The sequence below is a fragment of the Equus caballus genome, chromosome 6, assembly GCF_041296265.1.
Source record: "Equus caballus isolate H_3958 breed thoroughbred chromosome 6, TB-T2T, whole genome shotgun sequence".
Classification (NCBI taxonomy): domain Eukaryota; kingdom Metazoa; phylum Chordata; class Mammalia; order Perissodactyla; family Equidae; genus Equus; species Equus caballus.
In genome coordinates, this window is record NC_091689.1 from 64138473 (window position 1) to 64153438 (window position 14966).

The 14966-nt window shown below is 34.7% G+C and overlaps 1 protein-coding gene across 26 annotated transcripts in view; it reads right to left on the reverse strand.

Moving 5' to 3' along the window:
- Positions 1–14966, reverse strand: part of LMNTD1 (lamin tail domain containing 1) — a 369615-nt gene that overhangs the window by 26157 nt on the left and 328492 nt on the right. For all 26 annotated transcript variants that reach the window (XR_011439998.1, XR_011439999.1, XM_070271086.1 and 23 more), the window contains 2 exons: positions 11741–11973; positions 8792–8990 (listed from right to left, as the gene is read on the reverse strand). Coding sequence is in view for 24 of the 26 variants with exons in the window: in XM_070271086.1 (XP_070127187.1) it covers positions 8792–8990; positions 11741–11973 (432 nt within the window). In the remaining 2 variants the exon portion in view is untranslated. The remainder of the gene's footprint in view (positions 1–8791; positions 8991–11740; positions 11974–14966) is intronic.

Sequence of the window (14966 nt, forward strand, 5' to 3'; positions counted from 1 at the left end):
GGGAAACAATGCCCTACATAATCTGTCAGTCTCTTTAATCTCTTTTTCCTTACTTCTTACCTTTGCTTAAACTGCAACCACAAAAATTTCCCAGAAGACTTGTGATAATTCATGCCATTGCATGCTTCACCTACTGCCTAAGCATGGGCTCCTCCCTCTTGGTGTTCCCCATATCCTTACCAAGACTTGAAATTGTCAAGCTTCTTAATACTTTCAATATCATGGATACAAAATGGTATCTCATTTGTTATTTTAATTTACTTTTCTCTGATTATAGTGCAGTTGAATAAGCTACTTATTGCCACTCAGTTTTCTTCTTCCTTCAATTACCTGTTGATATCACTTTGTCCACTTCTTTACGGTTGTTTTTACATTTTATGGTTGATTTATAGTATATAATTTAAATATATATACATATTTTTGGAGGAAGAACTGTACGGTATTAAATGGGTATTATTCATGTTATTCTAAGTCTGCTATATTGGTGATAATTTATTATGGCAGCAGTAGAAAACTAATATACACCTCTTATGAATTTTAGAATCACTGTGCTAGAAGTGTTGTCATTAGTTTTGATCCCAATGCCCTCACTGAAGATTTATTCCAGAGCTTTCTATTTTTCTGTTGATAAACCAACTACCAATCATTTTGTTGTTGCTTTGGAGGTAAATGTCTTTTTGTCTGGCTGACTAAGGTTTTCCTTATGTCTTCTGTTTTAGAAATTTTCCTATGATGTACTTAGGGTCTTTTTTTTTTTTTTCTGTCTTTTGTCTTCCTGGGAGTTGATAGTGCTTCTTGTACCTGTGGCTTGATGTCTTTCATTAGTTTGGGAAAATTCTCTGCTGTACTCTACCAATACTATTCTACCTCAATCTTTCTCTCCTCTCCTTAAGTGACTTCAATTACAAGTAGTCATATTTTTAAAAAATATTTCTCTATTTGTCCTTATGCTTGTTTCCCTTTTTTCTAATCTCTTTGCTCTCTATAATTCAGTCTAGATATTTTCTTCTGAGAATGTTCCAGTTCAATAATTCTCTCTTCTGTTGCATCAAATCTATTGTTAAACCCATCTACTTCTGAAACAGTAATTTCTGTTATTGGATTTTTCATTTCTAGAATTTCCAATTGTTTCTTTTATTTTTAGTTTCCAGTTCTATGCTAAAATTTTTATGTTGTCATTTAATTCCTTGAATATTTTAGTCATTGTTATTTTAAAATCCTTGTCAGATAACCATAATATCTGGATCACCTATGCCTGTTTTTAGTGTCCATTTTTAATCTTAGTTTTTGGTCAACTTTTATCTTTTGTATGCCTTTTTATTTTTGACTTATTGTTAGTATTACAGACAAAAAATTGCAGAGATAATTTAAGTCTCTGTATAGTGTTTTCTCAATCCAGAGAGGATTTCCTTTAGCTTCTTGCAGCCACCTAAATTGGGGGAAAAATCACTTTATTCCAATCTGGATGTGAAATGATTTAGCACTAGGCTTTGGCTCCAGTCAAGCTGGCCTGTTTTGAATATAGCCTTGCTATTGGGTGTACCCTTCACAGTTTCAACTGAAAGCCTGGGGTATTTATCAGTGACCCTCATTCTTGACAGACTGTGAGTGACAATTTTTTTCACCCGGTCTTATGAGACTGTCAAAATCTCTGATTAACTTCTCAGCCTCTTTAGCTGCTGCTTTCAAACTGACAACTGTTTTGAGGAGAAAAGTGGCTCCAAATGCCAGGCTATCACTCTGAGTTTCCTCTTTGAGAAGAGGAATTGTGAGAAAAAAGGATGTAAACATCTATGGAATCTCGATATACATCACCAACTGCCTTTATAATAGTGGACTCACTTTATACTCCCACTGCATTGGATGAAAATTCCATTTTGTAGAGGTTCACTTCTGAGCAATTTATATACCTATTTTTTTCATTTGCATTACCATTATGGTTCATACTAAATTGTGGATATAACATTTTACTCTTCTTTCACATCCCTAGAATTCCTCTATGACATTCTCATCCTACTGTTATTGCATTCTCTGTGGGATGTTTTCATTTTTTGACAGAATAACTTTTTTGTTTTTTAGACTTACTTTTTCTGCCTGGGGAGATGAGTTTTGCTTTTAAATAGATAAGACCTTAGAATAGCTCACTTATCTGTTTGTTATCATACTTGTGATTGAATAGGTACAATTGCTTTTCAAAAATCTTTCTTTGTTGAAGTAAACTGGTTATTCATTGATAATAAATTTTTATTTCATGCATATAAGTAGAAGAAACTAGCTTATCTGAAAGAAAAAATAGCGTTGTCCATATCAGGGCTAGTCACTTCATTTGCCTTCCTTTTGATATAAGGCCAAAAGCTACAGGAAAATACTTCAAACAATACACGGAAATTCACAGAGGCAAGACTGTTAATCTACTATCACACAGCCTTTAGTAGCTATCTTTTTCTCTTTCCAATAAGCCTTACCATTTTTCTCTAGTAGGAAAGTAACTTGAGACCTCTGCTTGTAAGGATGAGAGTATAGAGAGATGTACCCATCATTCTGTCATAGCCTTTTCATGGGCTTGATTTGTAAAGAGATTGAAGAGACACATGGCTGTGTCACTTTTTTTTAAAAAAAATCAGCTTCCATTATTTAAGCTCTGATTTATTGAGTTGTTGAGTTCTCTTTTATAACTCCATGCTACTTATCTGCCTTTAGATTTCTGCTACTTTAAAGTTTTCTAAAATTATCTTTAGAGTTTCAGTTCTTCCAGTAAACATCTACCTAACATTATTTACACAGATTGGAATCTGTGTTTATAGTTGGGCAGGGGTGGGGTGAGGACTAGGGAGGATGCAGCATTTAGGGCCTCCTAAATTTATAAAAGGCAAACTTGGGAAGACTCAGGGAACTTGATTTAGTCCATTGGTACTACAAAAGGAAAGCCTTTAGACTGAAAGTTTTGGTGATAAATCTTTAATGTAAAGGAGAGTTAAGTTAGTACATCACTACCACTAGGTTCTAAGTCATCCAAAGGAAGAATAAATGGGATTAGTCTAACTCAGAGTCTTGTGGGAATATGAGTAGATTTATAACATCATAAGATGTTTAGGGTCAGAACTGTTCATGTAGTTATCATTATTTTGTGAGGCCTATCTCAGTCCATAACTTAGTATCATCCTGACTCTAGACTTACAGAATGAAGGATTACCTAGGGGCAGAGATGGAGGATGGGTGGGACAATAGCCTTCTTAATATAGATTGGTCAATCCTAGGCAACGAGAACTGACCTTGCAGCTAAGATATGGTCTCAGATGTAGGGAGAAAGACCATGTAAAACTAGTGAAAATTATAATAATGTCTCTATCTTGTTTCTTGTTTGCCTGCTAACTCATTTTTCCTCCTGCTGGAAGATTTTAAACATCCCTAAAAATTTGGAAAAAATATATGAACCAATGCTTTTCAAGATATTGGACACTGGCCAATGAGGAACAATGATCCCTGAGTGAGAGGAAACAAATGAGGCAAGTTTTAAAATTTCCCCAGATTATTGCCTTGAGAGAGTTTCCAGGCTGCATTACAGAGAAGGGAAACCAGATAGAGCTTGGTGAATTCTCCAACTTGAGGAAATGGAGCTGAGAGCCTGGGGAGACCAAGGTGGCAAGAGGTCACAGGCAGAGTATTGGAGAGGAGAATGCTGCATAAAGAGAGAATTCTGGAGATTTTCAGAAGGTCCCTTTTGAGTATTCAGCAGAGGATTGATCAGCACATGCATCTGAGTAAACTCTCTAAGACTAGAGAAAAAGACTACTTGAAAGGATTAAGAAGAGCAGTACTCAGAACTCACACAGGATCAGGAAGAGGGCCTATTCCCCTCAGCCAGACTGAAAAACCTCATAATTCATGGGGCATTGTGTAGAGCACTCATATGGTCTTTCCTCAGTAGTGAGAAGTAATTAACCTTAGACTAGACATTGCTCTGCATCCACCTAACAAATTTTAAAGGCAAGTCCTAAAGCCTCAAACTATTTCCAAGTATCTTAATTTCATTCTACAACAAAGCTCAAGAATATTTATAGGAATATAAAAATATTCCAGTACCCAAACATAGTAAAATTCACAATTTCTGACATCTAATAAAAAATTACCAGGCATGCAAATAAATTGGAAAATACAACCCATAATAACAGGAGAAATAAACAAATCAAAACTGACACAGAACTGGCAAAGACATTAGAAATAGCAGAAAAGGAAAAGTCCTTGTAACTGTATTCTGTAAGTACAAAAAAGCTAGAGGAAAGATTGAACATGATAAGTAGAGACATGGTTGAAATGAAAAATACACTGGATGTGATTAACAGCAGATTAGTCATTTCAAATGAAAAGATTAATGAACTTGAAGACATAGTAATAAATATTATCCAAAATGAAACACACTAACCAAAAGGGAAATTAAGAAAACACTCCCATTTACATTAAGAACAAAAAGAGCAAAATACTTTGGTATTAACTTAACCAAAGAAGTGAAAGCCTTGTAAACTGAAAACTACACAACGTTGATGAAAGAAACTTAAAAAAGACACAAGTAAATGAAAAGACATTCCATGTTCATAGGTTGGAAGATCTAATATTGTCAAAATGTTTATTCTACCCAAACCAATCTAAAGATTCAATGCAATCCCTGTCAAAATCCCAATGACCTTTTTTTTTTTTTACATTAGTTGAACAAACAATCCTGAAATTCATAATGAACCACAAAAGACCTTATATATAGCTAAGGCAATCTTGAGCAAGAACAAAGCTGGAAGGATCTTACTTCCTGACTTCAAATTATACTACAAAGCGAAAATAGTTAAAACAGTATGGTTTTATAAGCAGACATATAAACCAATGGAACAGAATAGAGAACCCCAAAACAAACTTATACATTTTTAAATTATATAAATTTCAGGTGTACAGCATTATAATTCGACATCTGTATACACTACAAAGTGATCACCACCACAAATCTAGTTACCATGCATCACCATACAGTTGACCCTCTACAATTTTTATGTCAATGATATCACAATAAAGCTGTTAAAAAAGAAAACTGAAGGAAGAATACATCACAAGCAGATCCATACAACAAGAAATGTTTTAAAAAGTCCTTTTCAGATAGTAGAATAATTATACTAATGGAAACATGACTTACAGACCAAAAGAAAAAAAGGCACTGAAAAGCAGTGAAGACATATAAGGGTAAATATATAAGATATTTCTCTTATCATTTAAATTTCTTTTAAAATTTGATTATTTAAGCAAAAATAATTATGAATTATGGGATTTATAACATATCTAGAAGTAAAATACCTGACAGCAAAAGCACAATGGCTGAGAGGAGAGAAATGAAAGTGTAGTATTATAAGTAGTATTACACTATGTGAAGTGGTATAATAGCACTTGAAGGTGGTTGTGATATCCTCAAGATGTATCCTGTAAACCTGGAAGGAACCACTAAAATGACAGTTATAGCTAATCAGCCAACAATGGTGATAAAATGGAATCATTAATAATACTCAATTAATTCAAAAGAAGAGAGGAAAAGAAGAAAAAGAGAACAAAGAGCATTGGGACAAATAGAAAATAAATAGCAAGATAGTAGACTTAATTTTAACCATATTAGCAATTGCTTTAAATAAAAATAGTTTAACTGCTCAAGTTAAAAGACAGAGAATGTCAGATTGGATAAAAGAGCAAGTCCCACCTACGTGCTAGCACACAACATGCACTTTAAATATAAAGATGTCAATAGGTTAAAAGTAAAAGGGTAGAAAAAGATATACCATACTAACACCAGTAAAAAGAAAATTGAAGTAGCTATATTAACGTCAGACATACTAGATTTCTGAGCAAAGAATAATGCCAGGGATAAAGATATAGATTGACATAGAGAGCAATTCATTAAGAGGATATAACAATCCAAAATGTTTGTGCACCTAATAACAGAGCTTCAAAATACGTGAAGCAAAAAATGATAGAGCTGCAAAGAGAAATCAACAAATCCACAATTATAGAGATTTTCACATCCTTTTCTCGATAATTGATAAAACAAATAGACATAAAATCAGCAAAAAGACAGTAGACTTAACACCATCAACCAATTTGACCTGATTGACCACTCAACAACAGCAAAATATATGGCTTTTATAAGTGCACCCAGAACATTTACCAAGATAGACAATATCTTGGCTATAAAACAAGTCTCAATACATTTAAAAGGACTCAAGTCATGCAAAGTATGTTCTTTGACCACTATGGGATTTTATTAGAAATCAATAACAAAAAGATATCTGGAATATCATTGGAACTGGAAAACCTGTAAAATATTTGGGAAGTAAATAATATACTTCTTATTACTCAAAGATCAAAGACATAAAAATGGAAATTACCAAGTATTTTTTAACTGAATGAAAACAAATATTCAACATATCAAAATTTGTGGGATGCCACTAAAGCTGTACTTAGGGGAAAATTTATAGTACTAAATGCTTACATTAGAAGGAAAAAAGGTATCAAATCAATGCTCTCACCTTCCACCTTGAGAAACTAGAAAAAGAAAAGCAAATGAAACCTAAAGTAGGCAGGAGAAAGGGAATATAGATCAGAATGGAAATCAATGAAATAGAAAACAAAACAAAAAGAATTATAGAAAATCGATGAAACCAAACACTGGTTCTTTGAGAAACTCAATAAAAGTGATAAGTGGTGGGCAAGATTGATCAGATGTGACCAATATCAGCAACAAGAAATGTGACATCACTACAGATTCTATAGATTCTAAAGGATAATAAGGGAATATTGTAAACAACTTTATGACAATAAATCTGACAACTTAGATGAAATAGACAAATTCCTTGGAAGACACAAACTACTCTAGTTCACACAAGAAAAAGTAGGTAACCAGAATATTCTGATACCTATTTGAAAGAAATAGAATTTGTAGGTAAAAATCTTCCCGCAAAGAAAATCCAAGCCCAGATGGCTTCACTGGTGAATTCTATAAAACATTTAAGGAAAAAATAATATTACTTCTACACAAACTCTTCTGGAAAAAGAGAATGGAAGGGAATATATTACAACACATTCTATGAGGTGAGCATTACCCTGATATCAAAGCAGATGAAGACATTACAGGACAAGAAAACTACACACCAATATTTTTCACAAACGTAGATGTAAAAGTTTGAAAGAAAATTTTAGCCAATCAAATTTAACAATATATTAAAATGATAAACATTATGACCAAATGAAGTTTATTCCAAGAGTTCAGGGTTGCTTTAACATTAAGAGAAAAAAAACATATGATCATCTCAATAGATGTATAAGAAGCATTTGACAAAATCCAATTCATAATCTTCTGAATCACACTCCTGTTACTCTTTTGTTTGAAACTTTCCCGCTGCTTTCCATTGCCTGTAGTGAAGTCCACACTCCTGTCTGGTATTCAAGACTCATTGTGATCTGGTCCCAACCCTGGCGCCTACAACTATGTTACACCTATTTGTGTGCTGCTTAGTGTAGCCATGCTGTAAAATGCCTTGTACCCAGTCTTAGCTTTTCTGCTTCCTTCACTTGTTTATTCTGCTCCTTTGCTCTTGGCTGGTGCTTCTCAACCCTAGCTGTCCATTCGAGTTACTATAAGATGTTTAAAAAAAATGATACCCAATTCTACCACTAAAAATTCTGACTCAAAGAGTCTGGGGAAGGAACAGGACATTAAAAACTTCCCAGGTGATTCAATTGTGTAGGTAGTGTTGAGAAAAAATGGTCTAGAATATTCTCACATTCTCCAAATTTGCACATCCAAAATTTACTTGTCTTTCTAGAATATTCTAGATGATAACTCTTTCACAAAATCTTCCCAGATCATCCTCAGCTGGAAGAAAGCTCTCCTCTGAATGCCTCAATAATTTATTTGACTCTCTCTTGATCCTTACCTGCAGGTCTTCCCTGATATATCTGAGTGAAAGTTCTTAAAACCATATTCATGTCTTTTTTGAATTTTTACACCAAATGAGTCATCATTTTTAACATGGTAGGTACTGAATGAATAATTTGATGAAGTGTTTTTAGATGGTTTAGAGAACACTTAGGTATTCACCACTGTTAAATGGTAGTAATGGTTGATTTTAGGAAGTCTGACTAAGGCATCTGAGTTGTCTGACCCTCACTCCTGGCTAACAACTTTCTTTAGTCCTCTAACATCCTCTATCAATGTATGTTTATTACTAACAATTCACAATTCAATCTGTTGTTCATGCATCAAGAAGGCAGGGTTAAGTAAATGCATAGATGAGTCAGCTCTTTAATTTTAGTTCTAATATCAACTTTCTTCTTGATCAATTCTTTTTGCCATAAATACTAACAACCATAAAAATAGATCAGTGAGTTAAAAGTGCAACTTTCTCTTTCTGTCTTGAACTCAAAAGCCTAGCTTCTAGAAGAAAAAAAGATACTAAATCCATCTGAATGATTTGCCGATAACAAAAAAAAGGTCTTTGAATAATCGAGTTGATTTTATTTGTAGGGATTATGTAGTGCTGTTTTCTCTGGCATCTTTGAAGAATTAACATTCCTTGTTTGGTTCCCTAGAAAGTTATATTGATTGCTTTTAACTGCTCAGAACATGAAACAGTTATATTTCAATGAATTGCTTAGGATTTTAGATGAAATCATGGGTCTAACAACAGATTGAAATTTTATTTCCTACTGATTTATTGGTCCTACCCCAACAGAATATACTAAATAGTTCAAATAGAATACATACCTGGATCTAGATTGGCCCACTTCTTCAAGAATCATAGAAAAATGCTTCCAAGTTTTCTCAGCGTGGAGTGAGTGTGCGTTAAGTTTCTTTGAATCACCAAACAAAGATAGGAAATAATCCTCTCCTTCTCCAGTCACACCTGGCTCGGGAGCAGTGACTGGTGGAGTATGTTTCTTTGGAATTATGAAGCTGTTGATTCCTTTCAAAGAAACCAAAGAGGGAAGCAACAGAGAGAGAAGTAGATAAAAGGTATTAAAAGAACCCTAAGCCATTATCTTTAGTCTTTGCTTCTGCAAAACTATATTCTTTATACATTTTACTGTCACTGTCAAACTCAATGAAGATAGTTAAAAGCTTAAACCAAAGTCTATAAAATAACCAGTAAGTGATTACTTTTAGTGACACTCAATTCCTAGAGGTTATTTCAGTTATCTTAAACTACCAATTATATCACCAGCCTGATGACTATTTAACTGATTGTTTAGTTGTACTAGAAGCATCATAAGTTTTTGAGTAGGTAAAGCATTTGAGTCTCTCACATTTGGATATGTTATGTATAAATACAACTTTGTTCTGGTTCACATTAGCTATTCTCCTCAAATTTCTACCTAGAAATTAAAGCTTCAAATGAGTCCTTTTCTACCAATGGTTAGTACTTTTGCCAGGTAAAGACTTAAGTTTCCTCTAATCAACTAAAATATTTATTAGAAAGATAAAGTAATGCTTAATCAGATTCTAATATTTTCTTGGAAATTCGTTCTTTTAAAATTCTCATCACTAAGATTCAAATACAAAATGGGTCTCGTGATTTTGCATAGAAAGAATCATGATGGATAAATCTAATGCTGTGTTTGCAAAGAGAGAGTAACACTAAATAGAGGCATCATGATGAAGTGGATAGAGCAGTGCATCTTGGATTGAGGCAGATGTGCAACTGTATCCCCACTCTGCCATTTACTAAGCCAACTGATTTAAACTTTCCAATTCTCAGTTTTCCTGAACATAAGATATAGATAATACTACATTGTGTAAGGTGATACGAGGATTGAAGACAATGTAGGTAAGTGTCCATCACTGCGTCTCATGTTTAGCAGGTACTCAATAAATGATAGCTGTTATTGTAGTACAAGGGGTTTGTTTAATGTGACTCTGGGTCCAAAATCATCAAAGGATTAAGACAATCTAGAATTTTCTTTATATTTTTGTATCTTTAACAAAACCAAAGCGATGTGAAAGGTGGAGAGTAAAAATGCATAGTTCCTAAAGAGGATTCCTTAAAGTGTTTTGTTTAGGAGAAATATTTGGAATTAAATCAGTTCATTCTCAGTCAAGTATTTACTTAATCCTTAAATTTCTTTGGGGAAGGAAAATATATAGTATCCTTTTTAACAGTACATTCTGAGGGATGAAAACCTTTGTATTCTAAAAGGAAAGGAGACGCATTAATTTTAGTCCCAGTACTTATTTCATCTGAAGGAACAGATGGCAATGAACAAAATGCAACAAGTCTCAGTAGACCCAGACATCTATCTACAGAAGCAGAATCCACAGTAACTGAAGAAGACTGCATCCTGGGTCAAGCCTCATCTTGCAAGAGGAAGCCACTACATTTTGGGTTTTCCCCCTAATACGAGGAGCTTTCACAATTTAACTGAAATATGGAACATATGCCATGATGATATAGTGCCAACGGATGACACATTCCCTCGCTAGATGTAAAATTTGTATTTGCACTTTTAAGCATATGGATTTTGGTCGTTGCTAACAGTCAGTGTGAATGTAGGAGGCTTTGAAAAATGTATCATAAGCATACAATGAAGTGTAGGGAATATGAAAATAATGGCAGTAGGTCAAAACCCTACTGTAGCCTACATATAACACTGTGTCAAAGGCTTAGGAAAATACCAGAAGCAAAATGAAATATAGATAAGAAGCAGCCGGACTTTAAATGTCTATACAATGGTAGAGGAAAATGAGGCAATCAAGTAGTCATGTGTGTGCGCTACCAATTTTGAAACTTGTCAGTTGACTGGTAATTGAAATATAGACCCAAATCCAGCCTATTCTATGAGAAGGTCCTTACGGATATGTTCAGATTCACAACGAGTTTGTATTGAGTACTTGCAATGTGCTAGGAGATTTTCATAAATATCTCATTTAATCCTTAGGCTAGCCCTATGAAGCGGAGATTTTAATCCCCATTTTGCAGTTGTGGAAAATAGGACTCAGAGATGCTAAATACCTTACCTAAGGTCTCACATTGTAGGGAGTAGAATGATAGTTTGGAGCTAGGTCCTTTGTTTCCAAGGACAGTGGTCTTTTTAGTAAACCGTGATCACATACCCTCAAAGTTCCCTCAAATGGTGAGGAACAAACCCACTGCAGCATGGGTGTTGCTGAATGCATTGTTGGCTACCGCCAAAATGTTACTTCTCCCTACCCTGGTACGGTTTTCATTTTCCTCTCCACCAAATTATTGTTTCTCCCTTTTCTCTCCACCATTTTATTACCTACTTTATTTTTCTTCATTTCTTATCCATCTGTCTCTTCCTTACTTAAGCCCTAAGTCTCCTAAAGGCATAAAATACACAAGACATGGCTTAATCTTTCTGCTAGTGTTCAGAGGAAGCGCAGTTAAGACTACACAGAATTTTAACTATCTAGTAATTCTAGAGCATCTAAGCAGTCAGCCCATGAACCATTATTGTAACTCAGGATATTTTAATCATGATGATGATATATTTGGTGACATACATTTATGTGACCTGAATGACTCCAGTGCTAAGATCAATGGTGAGCATAGTCAAGTTACTCTGCATATGACATTAAGAAATTAGTATTATTGGAGACAAATAATAAAACATCATTCTGGCTTCTAGGCACGTAAAGAATCTATTGAACTATATGCTTTAGAAATAGTCTAAAAAATTTGGTACATGTTTTGCTTACCCAAGCTGTTTTCTGATCGGGAATGGCTCACTATAATAGATTTAGACTTTCTTCCAATTGTTGATACAGTTGCTCCACTAATCTGAGGCGTAGACAGAAAGCAACTGAGAGGTGTTTCATTAGATAATGACCGTGACCATGACAGTGTTGTAGTATCTGAATCCATCATCTTTGGAAAAAAGTGTACTGAAGAGCGCTGTGTCTTTGGGAGATTGTCATGTGTATCTTCTCTTCTGTGTACAAAAAATTAATATAATACACTAAGTAAGAAAGTCAAAATGAGTATACTATGAACACAAGAAGCATAAATTATCATTATTACCAAGAGTGCTGCTTTTCAAAGGTATTATGCATCTAATATAAGCACAAGAACATCTTATATGTTTAATTTTAACAGTAGAAATAGAGCACTTTAGTGTCAAGTCAAGACATGCTTGTCTTTTCTTTTTTTGGTGAGCAAGATTGGCCCTGAGCTATCATCTGTTGCCAATCTTCCTCTTTTTCCTTGAGGAAGATTGTTGTTGAGCTAAAATCTGTGCCAGTATTCCTTTATTTTGTATGTGGGATGATGCCACAGCATGGCTTGATGAGTGGTGTGTAGGACCATGCCGGGGATCTGAACCTGCAAACCCCGGGCTGCTGAAGCCAAGCACGTGAACTTAACCACTATGGCACTGAGCTGTCCTCCATGCTTTTCATTTTTTCTACTTAAAAATCAATAAATCCCTACTGTCGATAATTTTGGAAAAGTATAAAAGTAGGAAGAAGAAAATGAAAATCACCAAAAGGCCACCAAACAAAAATTTTACCATTTCCTCCAAAGCTTTTTAATGCATTTTTATTCAAAATTGAGACTCTATAAACTATTTATGTTCCACTTTTATTACATATTACGTCATATTTCCCCTTTCCGTTAACATGATTATAATGCCTGTTTAATATATCATTGTTTACCACACCTTTTTTCTTTAATTCCTGCTGCTGCTTAACTAATTTTCCTGTATTTATAAAGATTCTAGAGTTAATTTCGGCTTTCAAATACACTCTTCAAATAACTATAAATATAATACACATGTGTACGTGTGTGTTTACTTGTGTATGTATGCATGAACGTTGAAGGGAATAGCAGAAAAGAGGGAGAAGAAAGACAATTTCCAGTTATTTTAAGTAAATCTCACTACGAACAAAGATTTTCTTTTCTTTGTTTTTTATAAATATGAAAGCATTTGTTAACTAGTGCGCAACCATTTAAACAAAGTCCCTAAACCACCACACACTTATTTTACAAGTAAACCAACATTCTCATGGCGTGGCTCATGCAAAGGCTTATGACAACTCCATTTTGTGAGTCACACTGAGGCTCTTCTGAGGAACCTCAAAGCAATCATGGGTGTGTGTGTGTGTGTGTGATGTGTGTATGTTTATTGCTTGAATTATGAACAAAGTCCAGGAGTCTGAAACCCTTTGGTTTTCTGAAAAACTGGATAAATGGCCAGCTCAAGCACCCCCTTTCCAGGGTCACGTGTCTATCCACTGTAAAGCAGGAGTTAAGTGTTTTGCCTCCGTGGATGGTCTCTATTTTGACCTCTTTTTTTCCCCAGAGTTCCTATGAAGTTGTTTTAGCTAGGCTTCTGTTTTTTGGTTTTTGTTTTTTTCCAAATGCTTCCATCAGGGAACACTGGCCTGGAGCTTCCCATCTGCCATCTGGCTATGTCAGTCTCAATCTCTTTGTTTATCAAGAGGTATTCACAATCATTTTGTCCTACAATTTGTAAGTTCCTTCATCAGATAGATTGTATCTGGAGAGCTTTGTCCTCAAAATCAGACTTCTTTAAATGTACTTCTCAGAAGGCACAGACATCTCAGGCAATTTTTTAAAAAAATATAATTAAATGTCATTGTTTTTGAAAATTGCGTTATGACTAACCAAGTAATTATTAAGCTTGAGCACTTGCCATTCTTCTGATACCCCAGTACTCATCTTTGTCTGGAAAGCTCTAACCCGTGAAGATACACTCTTGAGTATGACTGTGGTGGTAATGGGAAGGGGACTATAAAGGTCGATTGTCAATTTACAAATATTTAATGTCTGTCCAACCCAAGACAGGATCATATGACGTGACTTCTCCCTGACACTGGCTAGAATAAGCAGGAAAAGTACTTTTCTCTTTTAAAGTTCCTCACATCTGGGTTTCATTACCAACTGGCTATATCTTTTCAGCATGTTCATTTTATAAGCTCCAATTTTTTTTCTTCCTCCGGTAAAACAATAGCGTTTCCAAATAAATTTGATTCCACAAAAGATTCCCAATAAGCCTTCACAAATGTTGTGATCAAAGAAATCTGGCCTAGGGCCATCGGGTGTTCTCTTTTTATAGTTGAACAAGAAATTTCTAATGGCTGCACCCCCCTTTGGAAGAGCTGAAACTGCAGGGAGATGTGTGTGACACAGAACATTGTCTGAACCCTGCACTCACTGACCTGTTTGACTCCTTTTGGAAGATGATGGAATTTTCCTAGCGCTTAGTTAGCTTTCCATTTAGCATATGGAATTTTCCAAGTCCCTTCTTGGTGTTTTGCTTCCTTTGTAATTAATTAGCACTAAACCGGGGCAGTTATAAAAACTCAATTTCAGTATTACTTCGAGAGATGCTGCATTGGTAATACTGACAACACTCATTTCTCAGATGACTTCTAAGGGCAAATATTTAAAAAATGGGCTTGAACTGAACAGTAAACACAGGTCATCTAGATCCAAAGTAACATTAGCTTTAAATTATGTATACTCGATACTAGAGGTCACTTTTTAGGAAATATTGGAAAACCAATGCTGATGCTTTAGTTGATAGAATGATTTACATTAGTAGTAAAAATAGGGAGCTGTAGTTTTTATTCAACATCTTCACAGACGTTTCCAAAACTCGAGTTCTCTAGCAATTTTTTGTCCCCACGTTAGTAAAGTGCTTCTAATGAAATTATCTGCAAATTGCCTTGACATGTAAGATACGAGCTTTGGCATCTCAACCAGATCTGATCTGCTGGAGATCTGTCTAGGTGAATTTTTATGTTACTCAAGGACTGGAACCTTATAAAACAGCGGCTGGGGAAATAGTTGTATGTTATAGTTCACTAATTTTAGAAAATTGTGAGATGGATTCTAGTTCTAACACTTCAGAAGACATTTTGAAACAAGAGGTAAAGTACTCCATCGTTATCCTCTCCTCTC